Here is a 21,591-nt window from a genome sequence, read left to right on the forward strand (position 1 = left end):
TCCCAGGTAGCTAGGACTACAGGTGCGTGCACTCACATCTGGCTAGCTTTTTTATTTTTAGTAGAGATGAGGTTTCCACATGTTGTCTAGGTTGGTCTCGAACTCCTGGGCTCAAGTGATCTGCCCACTTCAGCCTCCCAAAGTGTTAGGATTACAGGTGCGAGCCACCACACCCAGCCGGGTCTGAGTATTTTATTTTTATTTTGCATTTTTCGGAGACAGAGTCTCACTGTGTCGCCCAGGCTGGAGTGCAGTGGGGCAATCTCGGCTCACGGCAACCTTTGCCTCCCGCGTTCAAGCGATTCTCCTGCCTCAGCCTTCCGAGTAGTTGGGATTACAGGTACTGCCACCACACCCAGCTAATTTTTTGTATTTTTTCCCCCTGAGATGGAGTCCTGCCCTGTCGCCCAGAGCTGGAGTGCAATGGTGTGATATCGGCTCACTGCAACCTCCACCTCCTGGGTTCAAGCAATTCTCCTTCCTCAGCCTCCCAAGTAGCTGGGATTACAGGCACACGCCACCACACCTGGCTAATTTTTGTATTTTTATTAGAGACGGGGTTTCACCATGTTGGCCAGGCTGGTCTCGAACTCCTGACCTTGTGATCCACCCTGCCTTGGCCTCCCAAAGTGCTGGGATTACAGGTGTGAGCCACTGTGCCCTGCCAATTTTTTGTACTTTTAGTAGAGATGGGGTTTCACCATGTTGGTCAGGGTGGTCTTGAACTCCTGACCTCAGATAATCCACCCACCTCGGCCTCCCAAAGTGCTACGATTACAGGCATGAGCCACTGCATCCAGCCTGGACCATTTTAAGACACCCCCTTTAGATGTACCCATCCTGCTATGATTGGTAAGAAGAGGTAGAGGCAGCCTGTGGCCCCTGATCTGAGTGTGCCCGTCCCTCCTGCTGGCGATAAGGAGTAAGGTCCTGCCCAGCCTGTTTGCTCTATGCCATGGCTTTGCCCCAGTCCCTGAGCAAATCTGGGTATTACTCATCTTTGAAGTAGGGTGTGGGAGCAGGTGGCGACAATGTGAGAGGCCACGGGGTGGAGGTAGATGGCCCAGGCCCAGCTCTGCCAAAGCCAGCCAGCACCAACTTGGTGTTTTGCCAGCCATCCTCCATCTATTCACCTGTAAAGGATACTGGCAACCCCTGGGTGGCATGAGACCAGGGATATGCAAACACTGCCATTTGAGTGTCCATGGGAGGTCACAAGCATTAAATAGGTAAAGTCAAGCAACCCTGGGGCTTGATGTGCAAACACAAGCAGGAAAAAACCCATTTTCCCTTAGGGTGGCTCCTTGGCTCAGTATCTGCGTCAGGCTGGGGGATTTAAGCATGACTAGACTGACTAGATGACTTTTTTTTTTTGAGATGGAATCTTGCTCAGTCACCCAGATGGGAGTGCAGTGGCATGATCTTGGCTCAATGCAACTTCTGCCTCCTGGGTTCAAGTGATTCTCCTGCCTCAGCCTCCCAAGTAGCTGGGACTACAGGTGTGCACCACCGTGCCTGGCTAATTTTTGTATTTTCAGTAGAGATGGGGTTTCACCATGTTCGTCAGGCTGGTCTTTAACTCCTGACCTCAAGTGATCCATCCACCTTGGCCTCCCAAAGTGCCGGGATTACAGGCGCAAACCACCACGCTCGGCCCATGGCTAGAAGATTCTATCCGGCAATGCAGAAGTTTTGTGTTTTCTAGACAATTGCTTTTTCTGTACATATAGGTTTTATCTATATAAAAATCTTTATTTTTATTTCAAGTAATTTCTTCGAACTTCCAGATGCAACTTTTGAGTAAAATCTTCACTCAAAGATACAAAGGGTTAATGAATGGTTCATGGAGTCACAAGATAATATTTTGGATGTAGGCCTATTTCTGCAAGGCCTGTCTTCCAAGATGACATCTCACACCTGCTGTGTTCACACTGGAAGGAAATAAAAGGCCATAGTTCACTTCATTCCATATTTATAACTATAGCGCTTGGTGTAATTATACCTGCTGTATTATACATTAGGATAGGACAATAAAGATTATATAGTGTGAGCTCAATTTACAAAACATTTCCTTGAACAAAACGACTATCCCGGAATTTATTTTACAGATTTTTTTTTTTTTTTTTTTTTTTTAAGACAGAGTCTCCCTCTGTCACCCAGGCTGAAGTGCAGTGGTGCAGTCTCCCTTCCTGCAACCTCTGCCTCCTGGGTTCAGGCGATTTCCAATTCCAAGTAGCTGGGATTACAGGTATGTGCCACCACACTTGGCTAATTTTTGTATTTTTAGTAGAGACGAGGTTTCACCATGTTGGCCAAGCTGGTCTTGAAGTCCTGGCTTCAAGTGATCTGCCTGCCTCACCCTCCCAAAGTGCTGGGATTACAGGGGTGAGGTATCAATAAAACAATTCTGAATAACATGGAGGCCACTCAATCTAACGGGAACTGCCTGACATCCCTCTCAATCTCTCCATTCAGAGAAAGGGATCCAGACCTTCAATGATTTCCATAAAGCAAAACAAAAGCCCAGTGACTACAAGTCTAACCATCATTCTAGGCTCAAACTGAATCCTTTTGAGTTTTACTCTGAATCCTAGCAACTCTTCAATAAGACAGAATTGTTGATTGAATTTTGGGTTTTCTTTGGTATTTTTTATGTGCAACTCTCTATGCCTATGACAGAATCTTATCCTTGTTTTCCTAAACTTGACTTAGAGGCCAGGCCAGGCCCCAATAAGCCTGGTCTCAGGCTCTGAGATCCGGATCCTCTGTCAGTCACTGAGGTTGGGGAGGGGACTGATGTGGCGCCCTTCTGATGTCACCCACACTGAGGACCCTGAGTCTTGCCAGCCGTTGGGGACTGAGCCTCCTAGTCCCTGTGAGGAAGGTGGCTGGGTGGGAAGGGCTGCTGCTGTGTCAGCCAAACAGACAATCCTCCCTGTGCGGATGTCAGTCCTTGCTCGTGCCACCCACAGGCTGAGGGGGAGAGGACATGGTTGGAGCTTTTGATATACAAAGCAGCACCTTGTTTTACTGAGGGTAGAAAATAGGAAGTCCGCTCCCTGCCTCACCCCTCTTAAGCATCAAAGCTCAGACGTCAGCGGGACTTGAAGAGTCTCAGCCTGGGCAGTGCCAGTCACAACACCTGGGTTTCCAGCCGCCGGAGTTCCTTGACCACAAGATCAATGTTAATAATTGGGTTAAAGTACAGGGCCCAGTAAAACAAACAGTTGCAAACAAACTGAGGGATGAGGGGCCAGAACATGGCCACAAAAAGCCCCTGCGTTGATACTTTCCAGAAATGGCTCCACATCCTCTGAGGCACGGTCCTGAAACAAGAAGAGAAGAGGCTGAATCGGAGGCGCTTCTCATGACCACACCCAGGAGTCCAGGCCCTGGGCCTTTTCTGGGTGCTGGGAAGAGCATGGCTGCCCGTGCTGAATGTCCTTGTCTTCTGTCCCCGGTGCCTGAGACCTCTGCCTACTCAACCCATCTTTTAACTCTCAAGGACATGACCTACAGGGAGCTTCTTTGCCCCCACACCGGGCAAGGCCTCCCTGTGACAGCCTCAACTTCACCTGCTTCATCACTTTGTTACATTTACATATGTTTTTTTTCTTTTGAGACAGGGTCTCATTCCTTTGTCCAGCCTGGGAGTGCAGTGGTGCAAATGTGGCTCAACTGCAGCCTTGACCTCCAGGTCTCAAGTGATCCTCCTGAGTAGCTGGGACCACAGGCACACATCACCACATCTGGCTAATTATTATTATTATTATTTTTTAAGTAGGGACAAGGTCTCGCTATGTTACCCAGGCTGGTCTCAAAACTCCTCGGCTCAGGTGATCCTCCACCTCAACCTCCCGAGTAGCTGGGACTACAGGTGTGCACCACCACGCCCAGTTAATTTTTTGTATTTTTAGAGACAGGTTTTGCCACGTTGCCCAGGCTGCACTTGAACTCCTGGTCTCAAGCAATCCTCTCACCTCCCAAAGTGCTGGGATTACAGGCATGAGCCAAGGTGCCTGGCCATCTATTTTTTAACGTACATATTTTATTTGCTAGGCTGTAGGGCCTCACACTATATAGACTGTCTTCTTTACCGAAAGATCTGCCATGCCCAGGAGAGAACCAGGAGTACAGTAGGGGCATAAATATGCATATTGTATATAAATAAGTGAGTTTGCTAAAAGGAAAGAAATGAGGGAGATTCTTTTTTTTATTTTTACCTAGTGAGTCACCATTGGAAAGGTGAGGGAGATTGTTGGGTTCTCAGAACCATTCATAAGGCTGCGAGTCAGAATGTCAAGGTAAAAGGCTGCAAGGGTGGCAGTGTTACTTCTGCCTGTCCCTTTCTTCTGGAAATAGCTTCTAAGTTTTTGGGGGTTTTTTGAGATGGACTCTCGCTTTGTCGCCCAGGGTGGAGTGCAATGGTGCAATCTTGGCTCACTGCAACCTCCACCTCCCTGAGTTCAAGCGATCCTCCTGCCTCAGCCTCCCGAGTAGCTGGGATTACAGGCACCCACCACCACGCCTGGCTAATTTTTGTATTTTTGGTAGAGATGAGGTTTCACTATGTTGGCCAGGCTGGTCTCGAACTCCTGACCTCAGGTGATCCACCTGCCTTGGCCTCCCAAAGTTCTAGGATTACAGGCATGAACCACTGCACCTGGCAACAGCCTCTAAGTTTTGGGGATTCTCTCTCCTTTGTTCTTTTCCATGTGGTCTGGGTAGGGCTGAAACCAGCCTCTGGTTGTGAGGTGAACTCATGCCTCAAGCCTGGGTCCATCAGAACAAAGGCATGTGAGCCCTGAGACCTTTTCCAGTGCCACAGGGAAGGAAGTGCTTTCTTTCTGGAGGTTTGTTAAGCTGCACAGATCAAAGTCTGGAGTGGAGAAGCCAAGGGCCCCCACATGAAGAGAGATGCCTGAGGCAGAAAACACAAGAAGAACAGTGCTGTGAGGGACAGAGAAAGAGTCAGTCCTGGTGACAGCGTTTGGGTCTCAGGGTCCAGTCATCCTTGAAGCCTAAGTTATGATTATCCTAGTTGGTTACAGATCAGGATTAGAACTCATGCCTACAGAATTTCCCATGAGATCTCTTTATGCTCTACCTTACTGCATTTTCTATAAAGCACCCTGTGGAGGCCAAAGCAACTCTATATTGGATGCTAATCCGCCATATTGACTTCTCACTAACTCCAGTTTGGGGGAAGCCTCTAAGATCTCTGGTTTTATCTAATGTTTCTTGTGTAAGAGCACGTTTGTCACGTAAATCCTGCCCTTTGGTGAAACAGCCTTGATGTTCTCTTACTTACCATAGATCCTGACCCTAAGCAATTGTTCTGCACATCCCTTCTGAAGCATGTATGCCCCTTCCCTATGTATACAAGCCCTGAGTCTGGGGATCCACCATCTTGTCTCGCTACCATCCAAGACACAGACAGGGCTTCTGTTGGCAAGGCCTTATTAAGTGTTTCTTTCTGAGAAACTGAATTTGCCAGCTTCTTCCTTCAGCCCCTCAGCTTCCTCTGATTTAGGGGATAGGTTTGCACAGGCCTGCCTACCTTAAAACAGACCCTTTTCTATTCAGTTGCTTATTCCTTGATTATTACAATCCTTTGCCCCCCTCCCCCTGAAATTAAATGGTATATTATTGCATAGAGATAAGACATATAGGAAAATACTTTTAACAATGAGCACCACAACCCCCGCCCCCAAAACACAGGTAATTGTCCTATTCACTGCTTAAGCTAGGTTTCTCAAAGCAGAGTCTGAAGGGTCTGGGTGGATGGAGGATTTATTTCAAGTGTGAGAAATAAAAGAGGATCTTTCCCTCACTTGGTATTTCTTTCCCATCCCCTGTTGTGACAACCATTAAAACATACTTACTTCAGTTCACTTCTCGACCAGATTCTCCAAAAGGAGAATAATTCCAGAACTGAGAGTAACATAGCATTGATGATGAGAAACCGTGATGTCCAGTAATGGACCTCCAACCAGTCCCAAGCAAACTCAGCAATCAGCTGGTATGGAAGGAAGGAGTATTTGACCAGGAACTCTCTCCACTGCTTCCACGTAGGCTCCTTAAGATCCTTAAAAAATAACACACAGACGCAAAAAGTCATGAGGACTGACTTTTACACAAAATATTGTGATGATCAGGCTAGGCACGGTGGCTCACACCTGTAATCCCACCACTTTGGGAGGCCTAGGTGGGCGGATCACCTGAGGTAAGGAGTTCAAGACCAGGCTGGCCAACATGGTGAAACCCCATCTCTACTAAAAATTCAAAAATTGGCCAGACGTGGTGGTGTGTGCCTGTAATCCCAACTACTCTAGAGGCTGAGGCAAGAGAATCACTTGAACCCGGGATGTGGAGGTTGCAGTGAGTTGAGATCGCACCACTGCACTTCACCCTGGGTGATAGAGGGAGACTCTGTCTCAAAAAAAATTGTGATGATCACAGTGAGTTCTACATTGATTACCACACACACACACATCCAACAATCTAAAATGAAATTTCCATCCATCAACTCATCTTGTAATTGTTTTTTTTTTTTTTTCAGACGGAGTCTTGATCTGTTACCCAGGCTGGAATGCAGTGGTGCCATCTCGGCTCACTGCAGCCTCCACCTCCTGGGTTCAAGTGATTCTCCTGTCTCAGCCTCCTGAGTATGTTCTCGTACTTACCTTAAATCCCGACCCTAAGCAATTGTTCTGCACATCCCTTCTGAAGCATGTATGCCCCTTCCCTATGTATACGAGCCCTGAGTCTGGGGATCCACCATCTTGTCTTGCTACCATCCAAGACACAGACAGGGCTTCTGGGATTAAAGGTGTATACCACCATGCCCGGCTAATTTTTGTATTTTTAGTAGAGACGAGGTTTTGCCATGTTGGCCAGGCTGGTCTTGAAACTCCTGACCTCAGGTGATTTGCCCGCCTCTGCCTCCCAAAGTGCTTGGATTATAGGAGTGAACCACTGCACCCGGCTGTAATTAATCTCAAATTAAGTAAATGTTAGCAAAAAGGTTGAAATGAAATGCTTGTCATATAATTGTGGAAGCTCAGAAAAAAAAAAAGCATGAATTATGAATACATTGAAATAAATTTAAATGAACCAGTGTTTTATTCTCCCATCAAGCTACCCAAATGGTAGCTTGAACCATTTCCTAAATTCAACATTGGCTATGGTAGAATAATGGTAGTTTCTGGGAAAATTACAAACACTCCCTCCTCCCTCCAAAAAAAGGTAATTTTTTTTTGTGATGGCAGGAGGAGAAGCTTTTCAATTACACATATTAGCAGATAAAAAATTAGCCTGATGATGGCCGGGTACAGTGGCTCATGCCTGTAATCCCAGCACTTTGGGAGGCTGAGGCGGGTGGATTACGAGGTCAGGAGATCAAGACCATCCTGGCTAACACAGTGAAACCCCATCTCTACTAAAAACACAAAAAATTAGCCGGGTGTGGTGGCGGGCGCCTGTAGTCCCAGCTACTCAGGAGGCTGAGGCAGGAGAATGGCATGAACCCGGGAGATGGAGGTTGCAGTGAGCCAAGATTGCGCCACTGCACTCCAGCCTGGGCGACAGGGCGAGACTCTGTCTCAAAAAAAAAAAAAAAAAAAAAAAAAAATTAGCCTGATGAACAGGCAGAGGCTGTTGGAGCTCGTTAAAATTGAAGGGTTGGGTGCCAGGTGCAGTGGCTCACGCCTGTAATCTCAACACTTTGGGAGGGCAAGGTGGGAGTAAGGGAGGAGACCACCTCTCATGTTGTCTTATGCCCAATTTCTGTCTCCAAAGAAAGAAGTAAAAACTAAAAGGCAGAAATGAAATCCACAGGCAGACAGCCCGGCGCTGCGCTCTGGGCCTGGTAGTTAAAGATCGACCCCTGACCTAACCAGTTATGTTATCTATAGATTCCAGACATTGTATGGAAAAGCACTGTAAAAATCCCTGTCGTATTCTCTTCTGTTCTGATTACCGGCGCATGCAGCCCCCAGTCACGTATCCCACTGCTTGCTCCATTGATCACGACCCTCTCACGTGGACTCCCTTAGAGTTGTGAGCCCTTAAAAGGGACAGGAATTGCTCACTCGGGGAGCTCGGCTCTTGAGACAGGAGTCTTGCCGACGCTCCCGGCCAAATAAACCCCTTCCTTCTTTAACTCGGTGTCTGAGGGGTTTTGTCTGCAGCTCTTCCTGCTACAGGAGGATGGTTTGAATTCAGGAGTTCAAGACCAGGCTGGGCAACATGGTGAAACCCTGTCTCTGCAAAAAATGCAACAATTAGCTGGGTGGTGGTGCTCGCCTGTAGTCCCAGCTACTTGGGAGGCTGAGGTGTGAAGATCACTTGAGCCCAGGAGGTCGAGGCTGCAGTGAGCTGTGATTGTGCCACTGTACTCCAGCCTGGGAGAAAGAGTGAGACCCAATCTCAAACAATCAATCAATAAATAAAATTAAAGGTCAGGGTCTCTGCACAGCCAGTCTGGTGAGGTAAACAGCAAGTGGAGACTGGGTAATTAGGGGAGGAATGTGCAAGGGAGCCGATTAGCAGGCTTCAGACTATATTCAAGGCTGAAACCAGTTAGCCAGCACTTGATTGTAGTGTTTACAAGGGTCTTTGGGGGAAAAAAAGGATCTCTGGAGATTTCAAAATTCTGTTTTATTATTTATGGGTGTGGATGATACTTGATGATTCCTCTATGCATGTGACTTGATATGAACAGGTCAGAAGTACTGGCCCCAAGAGAAGCAAAGCAAAGGATATTACTCTCAAATGACCTACCAGACATTCTGAAGGAGTTCATGGGTCAAACTGAAGAAACATGGCACCCATGGTGGGTAGCAATCTCTGCAAATAACTTGACAGTGGAATAACTTTATTCCAGGCACTGTGCAGACCTACCAGAAGCTTGGTGACGATGTCCTCCCCAGAGCTGTCTTCTTGCAGAGGGCAGATGGTGTGGATGAAAGGTAGGAAGGTGTCAGTGTAGTCAAACAGGTACAGGTAGAGCAGACTCAGCCTGGGGGAGCTCTTGAGGGCGTATAGCAGGAACAGGGACCTGCCTGGGTTCACAGCCTGCAGAGAAGAGTACAGGGCCACATTACAACCATGGCGGCCAGTTACCCACCCACGCTCCTTCCCATCTCTCGCTTGTTGTCATCAGCCTTTTTGCATGGTACACACAATGCATGAATGAATGAATGGCAAGAAGAGGCCAAGTGATCCACATTTGGGGTTACATTGTATAAAGATTCGATCTTGGCGGAGCATGGTGGCTCACGCCTGTAAATCCCAACACTTGGGAAGGCCGAGGTGGACGGATCACTTGAGGTTAGGAGTTTGAGACCAGCCTGGCCAACATGGTGAAATGCTGTCTGTACTACAAATAAAAAAATTAGCTGGGCATGGTGGCGCATGCCCTGTAGTCCCAGCTACTCAGGAGGCTGAGGCTGGAGAATCGCTTGAACCTGGGAGGTGGAGGTTGCAGTGTGCCGAGATCATACCACTGCACTCCAGCCTATGCAATAGAGTGAGATTCCAGCTCAAAAAAAAAAAAAAAAAAAAAAGATCCAATCTCTAGCTATAGCTGGGGGGAGGGGTGAAAAGCATACTCTTGCACCCTGCTTGCAGAATATAGCCTTTTAAAAAAGCTATTTTGAAAAAGGTATCAAAGAGTCTTAAAATTGTTTAACTCAATCAGTCTGTAAGTGGGCACCACTTAATGCAAATAATCTGAAATACAGATTTTATATACAAGATATAGTACTACACTGAGTGTAATAGTGAAACCAGTGAAATCTACGGTTACAGCAGATACTTAACATGGAATTCACATAGCCATTTTCATTTTCTTCAGTTTTTTAAATCAAGTTTTACTATAGTGAATGTTTACTTCCTTATTATAAAAGTAACTGAATAGATGATTCAGGGTAAGTGTGGTGGCTCACACCTGTAATCCTAACACTTTGGGAGGCAAGAGGATTGCTTGAGGCCAGGAGTTCAAGACCAGCCTGAGCAACAAAGCAAGACCCAGTCTCTTAATTTTTTTATTTTTTTGAGACAGAGTCTTGCTCTGTCGCCCAGGCTGGAGTGCAATGGTGCATTTTTGGCTCACTGCAACGTCTACCTCCCAGGTTCAAGCAATTCTCCTGCCTCAGCCTCCCAAGTAGCTGGGATTACAAGTGAGTAATGCCACGCCTGGCTAATTTTTGTATTTTCAGTAGACACTGGGTTTCACTATGTTGGCCAGGCTGGTCTCGAACTCCTGACCTCAGGTGATCCACCTGCCTCGGTCTCCCAAAGTGCTGGGATTACAGGTGTGAGCCACCACGCCTGGCCTAAGACCTCGTTTCTTAAAAAAAAAAAAAAAAGGCCGAGTGTGGTGGCTCACACCAGTAATCCCAGCACTTTGGGAGGCCAAGGCAGGTGGATCACCTGAGGTCAGGAGTTCGAGACCAGCCTGACCAATATGATGAAACCCTGTCTACTAAAAATACAAAAATTAGCTAGGCTTGGTGGCATGTGCCTGTAATCCCAGCTACTCGGGAGGCTGAGACAGGACAATCACTTGAACCCAGGAGGCAGAGGTTGCAGTGAGCCGAGATCTTGCCATTGAAATCCAGCCTGGGCAACAAGGGCAAAACTCCATCTCAAAAAAAAAAAAGATTCAATTTATTTGATTCTTAGTAGCATCAAAATAAAATGAGCAGTTTACCACAGAAGATATAAGGATGGCAAATAAGCATGTGAATGTGAATTAAATGAGAAATGCAAATTAAATCCCCAGTGTCCAGTGGAGATCACTGCATCCTTGTTGGAATTGGGAGGGCTGGGAGGGAAGGCTTAACAGGGGCAGGAGGAAACTTCTGGGAGTGATGGAGATGTTCCCCATCTTCATTGTGTGATGGTTTCATGGGTGTGCATATGTCAAAACTTATCACATCATACACTTTAAGTAGGTGTATATCAATTTTACCTCAATAAAAACTGTTAAAACATTCAATTTAGCTGATGCTATGAATAACTTACTGTTAGATTTTTAAAAAGTGTGATGATCATTGCATTTTTAAAAAGATTCTTTCTCTTTAGAAATGTATACTATAGAGACTGGGCGTGGTGGCTCAGCCTGTAATCCCAGCACTTTGGGAAGCTGAGGCAGGCAGATCACCTGAGGTCAGGAGATTGAGACCAGCCTGGCTAAAACGGTGAAATCCCATCTCTACTAAAAATACAAAAAATTAGCCGGGCATGGTGGCGGGTGCCTGTAGTCCCAGCTACTCGGGAGGCCGAGGCAGGAGAATGGTGCGAACCCAGGAGGCGGAGCTTGCAGTGAGTGGAGATCGCACCACTGCACTCCAGCCTGGGCGACAGAGTGAGACTCCATCTCAAAAAAAAAAAAAAGTATACTATAGAGGCCGGACATGGTGGCTCACGCCTGTAAATCCCAGCACTTTGGGAGGCTGACGCAGGCAGATTGCCTGAGGTCAGGAGTTCGAGACCAGCCTGACCAACATGGTGAAACCCTGTCTCGACTAAAAATACAAAAAAAATTAGCCGGTGTGGTGGTGGGCACCTGTAGTCCCAGCTACTTGGGAGGCTGAGGCAGGAGAATCGCTTGAACCTGGGAGGTGGAGGTTGCAGTGAGCCAAGATCATGCCACTGCACTCCATCCTGAAGGCAGAGCGAGACTCTGTTTCAAAAAAAAACAAAAAACAAAAAAAAACAAATTGCATACTACAGGCTGGGCATGGTGGCTCACGCCTATAATCCCAGCACTTTGGGAGGCTGAGGCAGGTGGATCACCTGAGGTCAGCAGTTTGAGATCAGCCTGGCCAACACGGTGAAACCCAGTCCCTACTAAAAATACAAAAAATTAGCTTGGCATGGAGGCGCACACCTGTAGTCCCAGCTACTCAGGAGGCTGAGGCAGGGGAATCACTCGAACCTGGGAGGCGGAGTTTGCAGTGAGCTGAGATCGCGCCATTGCACTCCAGCCTGGATGACAAGAGCAAAACTCCATCTTAGAAAAAAAAAAAAAAAATCATAATTACTATTAATTGGTGGAAGGGTGTACAATGGTGATATTGTAATTTTGTCTTTTGAAAAGTCCTTACTTTTCAAGCAGGACATGGTAGTGATACAGGAGTGAAGAAGAAGTTACTTAGGCAGACAGTGAGGGTAAGGGAGCCCTCATTAAGGTTTTCCTTTTTTTTTTTTCAGATGGGGTCTCGGTCTGCCACCCAGGCTGGAGTGCAGTGGCACAATCTCGGCTCACTGCAAGCTCCGTCTCCCGGGTTCACGCCACTCTCCTGCCTCAGCCTCCCCAGTAGCTGGGACTACAGGCGCCCACCACCACGCCCGGCTAATTTTTTTTTGTATTTTAGTAGAGATGGGGTTTCACCGTGTTAGCCAGGATGGAGGTTTTCCTTTTAATGAAAAGCAGCCTCAAATCATTTTCCTTTCTAACAAACAGCAGCCTGTAAAATGGAACTGCCGACACAGATGCTGGCAGTTATGTCAATCATGTTCAAGATAGAGGCTCCATCTTCCCTTCTCTTTGTCAGCCACATGTACAGTACAGTAAGGAGCAGACAAGATAGCACCAGCCAAGGGGACAGAAAGTTCCTTTGCATAATAAGATCAGGGTGGGGTGACCACCCTTCCTGTGCACTGTGGAAACATCATACCTGATCGAACCAATCTGTGAGCCCTATGTAAATCAGACACCGCCTCCTCAAAACTGACTGAAAAATCCAGCACATCTGCTGCCTGCCAGTCTTTTCCTCTTGGAAGTCCCCTCTCTCTTGCTAGAGACAGAGCTGTTTTCCTTTCTCTTACTTTTGCCTATTAAACCTCTGCTCAACTCTTGTGTGTCTGTGTCCTAAATTTTCCTGGTGCAAGATGACAAACCCCAGTTCCCCAGGCAATGCAGCTGCTTCAGTAGCCTGTGCCTGTAGCCCCAGCTACTTGGGAGGTTGAGGTGGGAGGATTACTTGACCAGGAATTTGAGACCAGCCTGGGCAACATAGTGAGACTCCATTTCAAAAAAATTTTTTTTTTTTTTTTAGAGATTAATGCTGAAATATTTACCTATGAAAAATATGGCAGCTTGGCTGGGCGCAGTGGCTCACGCCTGTAACCCCAGCACTTTGGGAGGCTGAAGAGGGCAGATCACCTGAGGTCAGGAGTTCAAGACTAGCCTGGCCAACATGGCAAAACTCCGCCTCTACTAAAAATACAAAATTAGCTGGGCATGGTGGCACCTGCATGTATTCCTAGCTACTCTGGAGGGTGAGATATGAGAATCGCTTGAACCTGGAAGGCAGAGGTTGTAGTGAGCTAAGGTCGCACCACTGTACTCCAGTCTGGGAAACAGTGAGACTCTGTCTCAAAAAAACAAAAACAGGTCAGGCGCGGTGGCTCACACCTGTAATCCCAGCACTTTGGGAGGCCGAGGCAGGCGGATCACAAGGTCAGGAGATCCAGACTATCCTGGTTAACACGGTGAAAGCTCGTCTCTACCAAAAAATAAAAAAAATTAGCCAGGCACAGTGGTGGGCGCCTGTAGTCCCAGCTACTTGGGAGGCTGAGGCAGGAGAATGGCGTGAACCCAGTAGGCAGAGCTTGCAGTGAGCTGAGATCGCGCCACTGCACTCCAGCCTGGGCGACAGAGCGAGACACCCTCTCAAAAAACAAAACAAAACAAAACAAAAACAAAAACCAAATAACACAAAAAATAACAAACATTCTATTTCAGGAGCTCCACGCACATTCTTTACAATATTTGAAACTAGTTATTAAAGTAATACACGCACATATTAAAGAAGCATTTTTTATTTCTTTCTTCATTTGAGACAGTGTCTCACTCTGTCACCCAGACTGGAGTGCAGTGGCACCATCTCAGCTCACTGCAACCTCCACCTCCCTAGTTCAAGCAATTCTCCTGCCGTAGCCTCCTGAGTAGCTGGGATTATAGGCATGCACCACCACACCTGGCTAATTTTTGTGTTTTTAGTAGAGATGGGGTTTCACCATGTTGGTCAGGCTGGTCTGGAACTCCTGGCCTCAAGTGATCAGCCTGCCTCGGCCTCCCAAAGTGCTGGGATTACAGGACTTTGTTCCTTATGGATTACAGGACTTTGTTCCTTATTAACACAAAGTCTTTGTCCCCTTTTCCGGTGGCTGCCTACATGGGTGTGCCTTATTTATTCAACTTGTTCCTAATGAGGGGCACTTAGGTTGTTTTCTACTCCCTGCAATTACCAACAATGCTGCCGTGAATAACCTGTTTAACAACTTTCCGTTAATCAAACATTGGAGTCTCACAATGACCCTCTAAGGTTATTTACCCAGGAGGAAACAGCCAAGGAGAGGTGCAGGTACTTGCTGGTGTTCCAACAGGTGGTGTGTCTTGGAGGAGCTGGCCCAGGCAGGCTAGTGCCAGGGCCTTTTTTTTTTTTTTTTTCTGAAACAGGGTCTCAACTCTTTTGCCCAGGCTGGAGTGCAGTGGTTCGATCATGGTTTAGCACAGCCTCAGCCTCGCAAATGGCTGGCATCACCACACTCAACTAATTTTTTTTGTGTCTGTACTTTTTGTAGAGATGGGGTCTTGCCATGTTACCCAGGCTAGTCTTGAACTCCTGAGCTAAGCAATCCTCCCACCTCAGCCTTCCAAAGTACTAGCATTATAGTTGTGAACCACCATGCCCAGCCCACAGCATTACTCTTTTTGTTTCTGTTCTTTGCTTTTTTTTTTTGGGACGGAGTCTTGCTCTGTCCCCTAGGCTGCCATGCAGCGGTGTGATCTCGGCTACCGCAGCCTCAACCTCCCAGGTTCAAGCATTTCTCCTACCTCCAAGTAAATGGACCTACAGGAGTGTGCCACCACTCCCAGCTAATTTTTGTGATTTTAGTAGAGACGGGGTTTCACCACGTTGGCCACGCTGGTCTCAAACTGCTGACCTCAGGTCATCCCCCCGCCTCGGCCTCCCAAAGTGCTGGGATTACATTTGTGAGCCACCGTGACCAGCCCAGAGCCTCACTTTTGACCACCGTGCTGTGCTGCCTCCATTCCAAGTGCAAAGGAGTGAAATGCTGGCTTAAAGAGCAGATGTGGTTTAAACTGAAATGTTATTGACAAATTGTCCTCCAGTGATATTCCAACAATTCAAGGTCCCCAAAACACGTAAGTGTCTCTTTCCTTATTTGTTTGTAAAACAGGCCAGGCGCGGTGGCTCACGCCTGTAATCCCAGCACTTTGAGAGGCTGAGGTCAGGAGGCAGGTGGATCACCTGAGGTCAGGAGTTTGAGATCAGCCTGGCCAACATCCTGAAACCATCTCTACTAGAAACATAAACATTAGCCTGGTGTGGTGGCGTGTGCCTGTAATCCCAGCTGCTGGTGAGGCTGGGGTAGGAGAATTGCTTGAACCTGGGAGGTGGAGGTTGCAGTAAGCCAGAAAAAAAAAAAAAAGAAAGAAAAAATTAGCTGGGTAGGGTAATCCCAGCTACTCTGGAGGCTGAGGTAGGAGAATCACTTGAACCTGGGAGGCAGAGGTTGCACTGAGCTGAGATTGCGCCATTGCACTCCAGCCTGGGCGACAGAGAAGGACTCTGTCTCAAAATTAAATAAATAAATAAGTACATAAACTGTCAAAAATAAAAAAGAAAACCCTGAAATTAAAAAAAATTAACAAAAAATAAAAATAAAAAGTAAAAAAAAAAAATAAAAAAATAACTAAAAAAAAAAAAAAATTAAAGTGTTCACCTTATATTCCCAGAGATTCTGGGGGGGCTTCACGCCTAATGCTTTGACACGTTCTAGCTCCATGAGGATGGCTCTCCTGTGGCTGCTGTTTTCTATGGTATAGGGCATCTTGGAAAATTCTTCCTCTGTCAAAGTTAAAAGCAACCTGTAGAGGGGCAGGAGGAGATTTATTTTGCGATTATATACTGGAAGCAAACTCTACACTCAGAGTTCCATCTTACTAATATAAATATTGTAGGCTTGAGGTATGGTGAGACATTTCACATTTAACAACATCAATAGCAGCAAATAATTGAATGCTTACTATTTACCAGTGACAATCTATAAATACTTTCATAAGTCATCACTGATCCATATAACAATTATTCAGGGTAGTGGCATTATGCTGCTTTTGTAGATGAGAAAACTCGCTTTGGCTGGGTGCAGTGGCTCATGCCTATAATCCCAGCTCTTTGGGAGGCTGAGGCAGGCAGATCACTTGAAATCAGGTGTTTAACACCAGCCCAGCCAACATGGTGAAACCACGTCTCTACTAAAAGTACAAAAATTAGCGTGCACCTGTAATCCCAGCTACTTGGGAGGCTGAGGCATGAGAATTGCCTGAACCTGGGAGGCGGAGGTTGCAGTGAGCTAAGATCTCGTCACTGCCCTCCAGCCTCCAGCCCAGGCAACAGAGTGAGACTCCATCTCAAAAAAAAAAAAAAAAAAAAAAAAGGAAAACTCACTTAGAGAAATAAGGTGACTTTCCCAAGGCACTCCTAGGTCTGTTTTGTTCCTAAGCCTTTGATCTTTCAGTTATACGCTCTGACCTCTCACATATTACTCTATTTTTATTTATTTATTTTTATATATTACTCTATTTTTAAAACTGTGTGTATGTATAGGAAAAATTAGAAGGAAATCCAATAAAACATTACAACATTAAGAATAGTTCGCACTTTGGGAGGCCGAGGTGGGCGGATCACGAGGTCAGGAGATCAAGACCATCCTGGCTAACACGGTGAAACCCCGTCTCTACTGAAAATACAAATTAGCCAGGTGTAGTGGCAGGCGCCTATAGTCCCAGCTACTCGGGAGGCCGAGGCAGAAGAATGGCGTGAACCCGGGAGGCGGAGCTTGCAGTGAGCCGAGATCACACTGTTGCACTCCAGCCTGGGTGACAGAGCAAGACTCTGCCTCAAAAAAAAAAAAAAAAAAAAATAGTTCTTAGATGGGCACAGTGGCTCACACCTATAATCCCAGTACTTTGGTAGGCTGAGGCAGAAGAATCACTTGAGCCCAGGAGTTTGAGACCAGCCTGGGCAACACAGTGAGACCCTGTCTCTCCAAAAAAATTAGCCAGGCATGGTGGCATGCACCTGTCGTTTTAATTACTTGGGAGGCTGAGACAAGAGGATTGCTTGAGCCCAGGACTTTGAGGCTGTAGTGAGCTATGATACTGCTACTGCACTCTAGCCTTGGTGACAGAAAGAGACTCTGTCTCTTGAAGAAAAAAGAGTAGTTGTTTTAAGGTAGGGATTTAATTTAATAAAAATAATTGGAGATCCCATATCTGCTTTCCTCATCAGAAAACACAAATTCTGGCTGGGGGCGGTGGCTCATGCCTGTAATCCAGCACTTTGGGAGGCTGAGGCGGGTAGATCATCTGAGGTCAGGAGTTTGAGACCAGCCTGGCCAACGTGGTGAAACCTCGTCTCTACTAAAAATACAAATTAGGCGGGTGTGGTGGCGTGCGCCTGTAATCCCAGCTACTCAGGAGGCTGAAGCAGGAGAATCACTTGAACCCAGGAGGTGAAGGTTGCAGTGAGCCAAGATCACGCCACTGCACTCCAGCCTGGGCAACAAGAGTGAAACTGTCTCAAAAAAATAAAAATAAAATTAAAAAAAAAAACACACAAGAAAACACAAATTCCCCTCCACAGTGATTCATCATTAAAAACATCACTGTAAGCTGGCCGGAGAGCTATTAACAGGCATATGCAACTACTGGTTGAGTGGTGTAAATTGATCGTCCTTTTATGGGTAATTTGGTGATGCTTATTAAATTTGTACAGATTTACTATCTTTGGCCCAGCAATTCCAGTTCCAGGAATTTGTCCTCTAGAAAGCTATGTAAAAATACATTGTACTAACTAGGTAGAGAAATTTTTATACCATAATTTTGCGGGAGGTGAATTTCTATATAAAGCTAATTAAAGTAGGAGCATGCCATTTCCTCAAAACAGAGTCAGTCAAGTGCTGAAAACTGAGTGGAGAGGAGAGAAAAAGTCACTGGAGTAGGAGGGGTGGCAGTCAGGCAGCCAGGCAGTGGGTGAAGTGGGTGTCTGAAACAAATGAATCAGGGAGAGAGGCTGCTCTTATCACTGTGTGATGTTATACGTAACACCCTTAGGGGGTGGATATAGATGTAAATATATATATACATGTATACATACAAACACACGTCTGTTTAGTACAATCATATTTTCAGTTTAAATTAAAAAAACACATTTATATCTGTGTAAGTACTGAAACATCTGGAAAGGTGTCTAGCAAGATAAATTGTTTTCTGAAGAGTAGGATTACAAGAGTATGTCACTTTCAATATCACATAGTTCTTTATTATTTTTTTAAAAATAAAAATATATATTTGCCAGGTGTGGTGGCTCACACGTGTAATCCTAGCACTTTGGGAGGCCGAGGTGGGTGGATCACCAGAGGTCAGGAGTTTCAGACCAGCCTGGTCAACATGGCAAAACCCCATCTCTACTAAAAATACAAAAATTAGCCACGCATGATGGCAGGCGCCTATAATCCTAGCTACTCGGGAAGCTGAGGCAGGAGGATCACCCAAAACTGGGAGGTGGAGGTTGCAGTGAGCTGAGATCGCTGCCACTGCACTCCAGCCTGGGAGACAGAGTAAGACTCCATCTCAAAATAAATAAATAAATAAATAAATAAATATATATTAATGTGGTGTTATATATTGGCTTTCGTCCATAGTTCCCGGCTCATAGCTGCTGTATCCCTTATTCCAATCTGTGTTAGAATGTTGGAGGCCTAGCACGGTGGCTCACGCCTGTAATTCCAGCACTTTGGGAGGCCAAGGCGGGTGGATCACCTGAGGTCAGTAGTTCAACACCAGCCTGGTCAACATGGTAAAATCCCATCTCTACTAAAAATACAAAAATTAGCCGGGCGTGGTGGCAGGCACTTGCAGTGCCAGCTACTCGGGAGGCTGAGGCAGGAGAATCGCTTGAACCCAGGAGGCGGAGGTTGCAGTGAGCCAGGATCATACCACTACACTCCAGCCTGAAGGACAGAGCGAGACTCCATCTTAAAAAAAAAAAAAAAAAAAAAAAAAGTTGGGCATGTCAGGCCTCAGTGCAGGCATCTGACCTCCTGCTCTCCTTTCACTCTAATCTTTTCCTACCTTTCTGATTGTGGGTCTTAAGAATCTTCCATGAGGAGGGTGCGGGGGCTCATGCCTATAATCACAACATTTTGGGAAGCTCAGGCGGGTGGATTGTTTGAGTCCAGGAGTTCAAGATCAGACTGGGAGACATGGCAAAACCCTGTCTCTATTAAAAATACAAAAATTAGCTGGGCATGATGGCATGTGCCTGCAGTCCCAGCTACTTGGGAGGCTGAGGTAGGACTCCTTGAGCCCTAAACACAGAGATTGCAGTGAGTTGAGGTTGTGCCACTGCACTCCAGCCTGGGCTACAGAGTGAGACCCTGTCTGAAAAAACAAAAACAAAAACACAATACTCCGGGGGACAGGATTCAGTGAGCTTCTGGATAGCTGAGCATGTGAGGTTCCTGGAGGGGAGTGCACCCGTGGAGAGCATGGAAGCTCTGTGCCCCTTCCCCCATACCTTGCCCTAAGTGTCTCTTTATCTGTATCTTTTGCAATATCCTTTATAATAAACCAGTGAAAGTACGTGTTTCCTTGAGTTCTGTGAGCTGCTCCAGCAAATTAATTGAACCCAAAGAGGGAATCATGGGAACCCCAACTTGAAGCTGGTGGGTCAGAAATTCTGGAAGCCTGGATTTGTGACTAGAATTAGTCAGGGGCAGTCTTGGGGACAGAGCCCTCACCCTGTGGGATCTCACACTATCTCTGGGTAGACAGTGTGGGAACTGAATTAGAGGACATCCAGCTGGTGTCTCCTGCTGGGTGTGTGCGGGAGAACCCCCAAAAGTCTTCTGTGTTGATTCTTGTGATTAGAGAGAATTTTTCCTTACACAATTTGATAATCTGGAAGCAACAAAGAAATTTAAATGTCATGGACATTAAACGGTGTAGCTGCTGTGGAAAATAGTTTGACAGTTAAACATAGAGTCTGAATAGAGTTACCATATGACTCAGTCATTCCACTCCAAGACAGTATTGAAAATACATGTTCATGCAAGAATCTGCACATGAACGATCATAGCATCATTATTCATAATAGCCAAAAAATGGAATCAGCCCAAATGTCCATCAACCAATGAATGGATAAACAAAATACGGTATACTCTTACAGTAGAATTATTATTCAGCCATAAAACGGAATGAAGTACTGATACATGTTATGTCACGGGTAAACCTTCAAAAAGATTATGCTAAGTGAAAAAGCCAGACACAAAATACCACGCATTGTATGAATCCATTTATATCAAACGTCCAGAATAGACAAATCCATAAAGACAGAAAGTAGAATGTTGTTTGCCAGGGGCTGGGGGTTTGGGAGAAATGAGGATTGACTGAAGGGTAAAAGCTTTCTTTTAGGGTGATGAAAATGTTCTAAAACCAGCTGTGGTGATAATCACACTATTTGTGAACACATTAAAAACCATGGATTGTGCACTTCAAACGTGTGAATTTTATGTAGATTACATCTCTCTCTCTCTCTTTTTGAGAAGGAGTCTTGCCTTGTTGCCTAGGCTGGAGTGCAGTGGCATGATCTTGGCTCACTGTAACCTCCACCTCTTGGGTTCAAGTGATTCTCCTGTCTCAGCCTCCCGAATAGATGGGATTACAAGGTGTGCACTACCAAGCCTGGCCAATTTTTTTTTTTGTATTTTTAGTAGAGATGGGGTTTCATCATATTGGTCAGGCTGGTCTGGAACTCCTGACCTCAAATGATCGATCCGCCTCGGCCTCCCAAAGTGCTGGGATACAGGTGTGAGCCACCGCGCCTGGCCTGGATTATATCTCAAGAAAGCTGTTTTCTAAAATGTCCATGGTGTGTCAGAAGACTTTGCTCCTCACCTTCCATTTACTCGTTCAGATAAAAACCTTTCCCTGTAAAGAGATGCCCAAGGGCCCAGCTGCTCCAGCCAGAGGACAACTTCTTCCGCCGTCCATTTGGCCACAGCCTTGTGGACCAGGAGGTCGTGTTCAGATTCCCTGCTGCTCCAGTGATAGACGAGCAGGACCACCTGAGGAAAAGTGAGAGGGACTTTAAACCATGGAGAGGCAGAGATGCCAGTTTCTAAATATGTGGGTGGGAGGTGGGGAAAGGAAGAGGCTGAGCTCACAGGGAATGATGCGGAGCCCGTACACAGAAGCAGGGCAACAAAAGCAGGGCAACGCCACGGCCACAGAGAACTGGGGACCACAGCTCTCCTCGGGTGCCTCTCTCTGCTGATTGCGTGGCAGTGAGGGCACAGAGGCGAGAACAGGACTTATCTCAGGCACCTGGGAGCAGGTGGTGCCTTGACTCCATCAACTTGCTCAACATAACTGACTTGTGCCTTTTCTACTGGAAAAACATTTAGATTTTTTATGCACAGAACTTTAAAAGAAAATAGTCTCCACATTGGAAGTTAGTAAACTGGTGGGTTCTTAAGACTGTA

The 21,591-nt window shown here is 46.3% G+C and overlaps 1 protein-coding gene across 10 annotated transcripts in view; it reads right to left on the bottom strand.

The window, feature by feature from the left end:
• Positions 1–1,731: 1,731 nt before the first annotated feature.
• Positions 1,732–21,591, bottom strand: part of LOC101150079 (bifunctional apoptosis regulator) — a 36,422-nt gene continuing 16,562 nt past the window's right edge. For 5 of the 10 annotated variants that reach the window (XM_004057241.5, XM_031002682.3, XM_031002680.3 and 2 more), the window contains 5 exons: positions 21,005–21,174; positions 15,769–15,913; positions 8,905–9,078; positions 5,886–6,088; positions 1,732–3,326 (listed from right to left, as the gene is read on the bottom strand). In XM_004057241.5, the coding sequence (XP_004057289.1) occupies positions 3,134–3,326; positions 5,886–6,088; positions 8,905–9,078; positions 15,769–15,913; positions 21,005–21,174 (885 nt within the window). In that variant the 3' untranslated portion in view covers positions 1,732–3,133. Of the gene's footprint in view, positions 3,327–5,885; positions 6,089–8,904; positions 9,079–11,947; positions 12,023–15,768; positions 15,914–21,004; positions 21,175–21,591 lie in introns of all 10 variants that reach the window. The other 5 variants (XM_055365816.2, XM_055365815.2, XM_055365817.2 and 2 more) reach the window with 2 other exon arrangements.

The sequence above is a fragment of the Gorilla gorilla genome, chromosome 18, assembly GCF_029281585.2.
Source record: "Gorilla gorilla gorilla isolate KB3781 chromosome 18, NHGRI_mGorGor1-v2.1_pri, whole genome shotgun sequence".
Taxonomy (NCBI): Eukaryota; Metazoa; Chordata; class Mammalia; order Primates; family Hominidae; genus Gorilla; species Gorilla gorilla.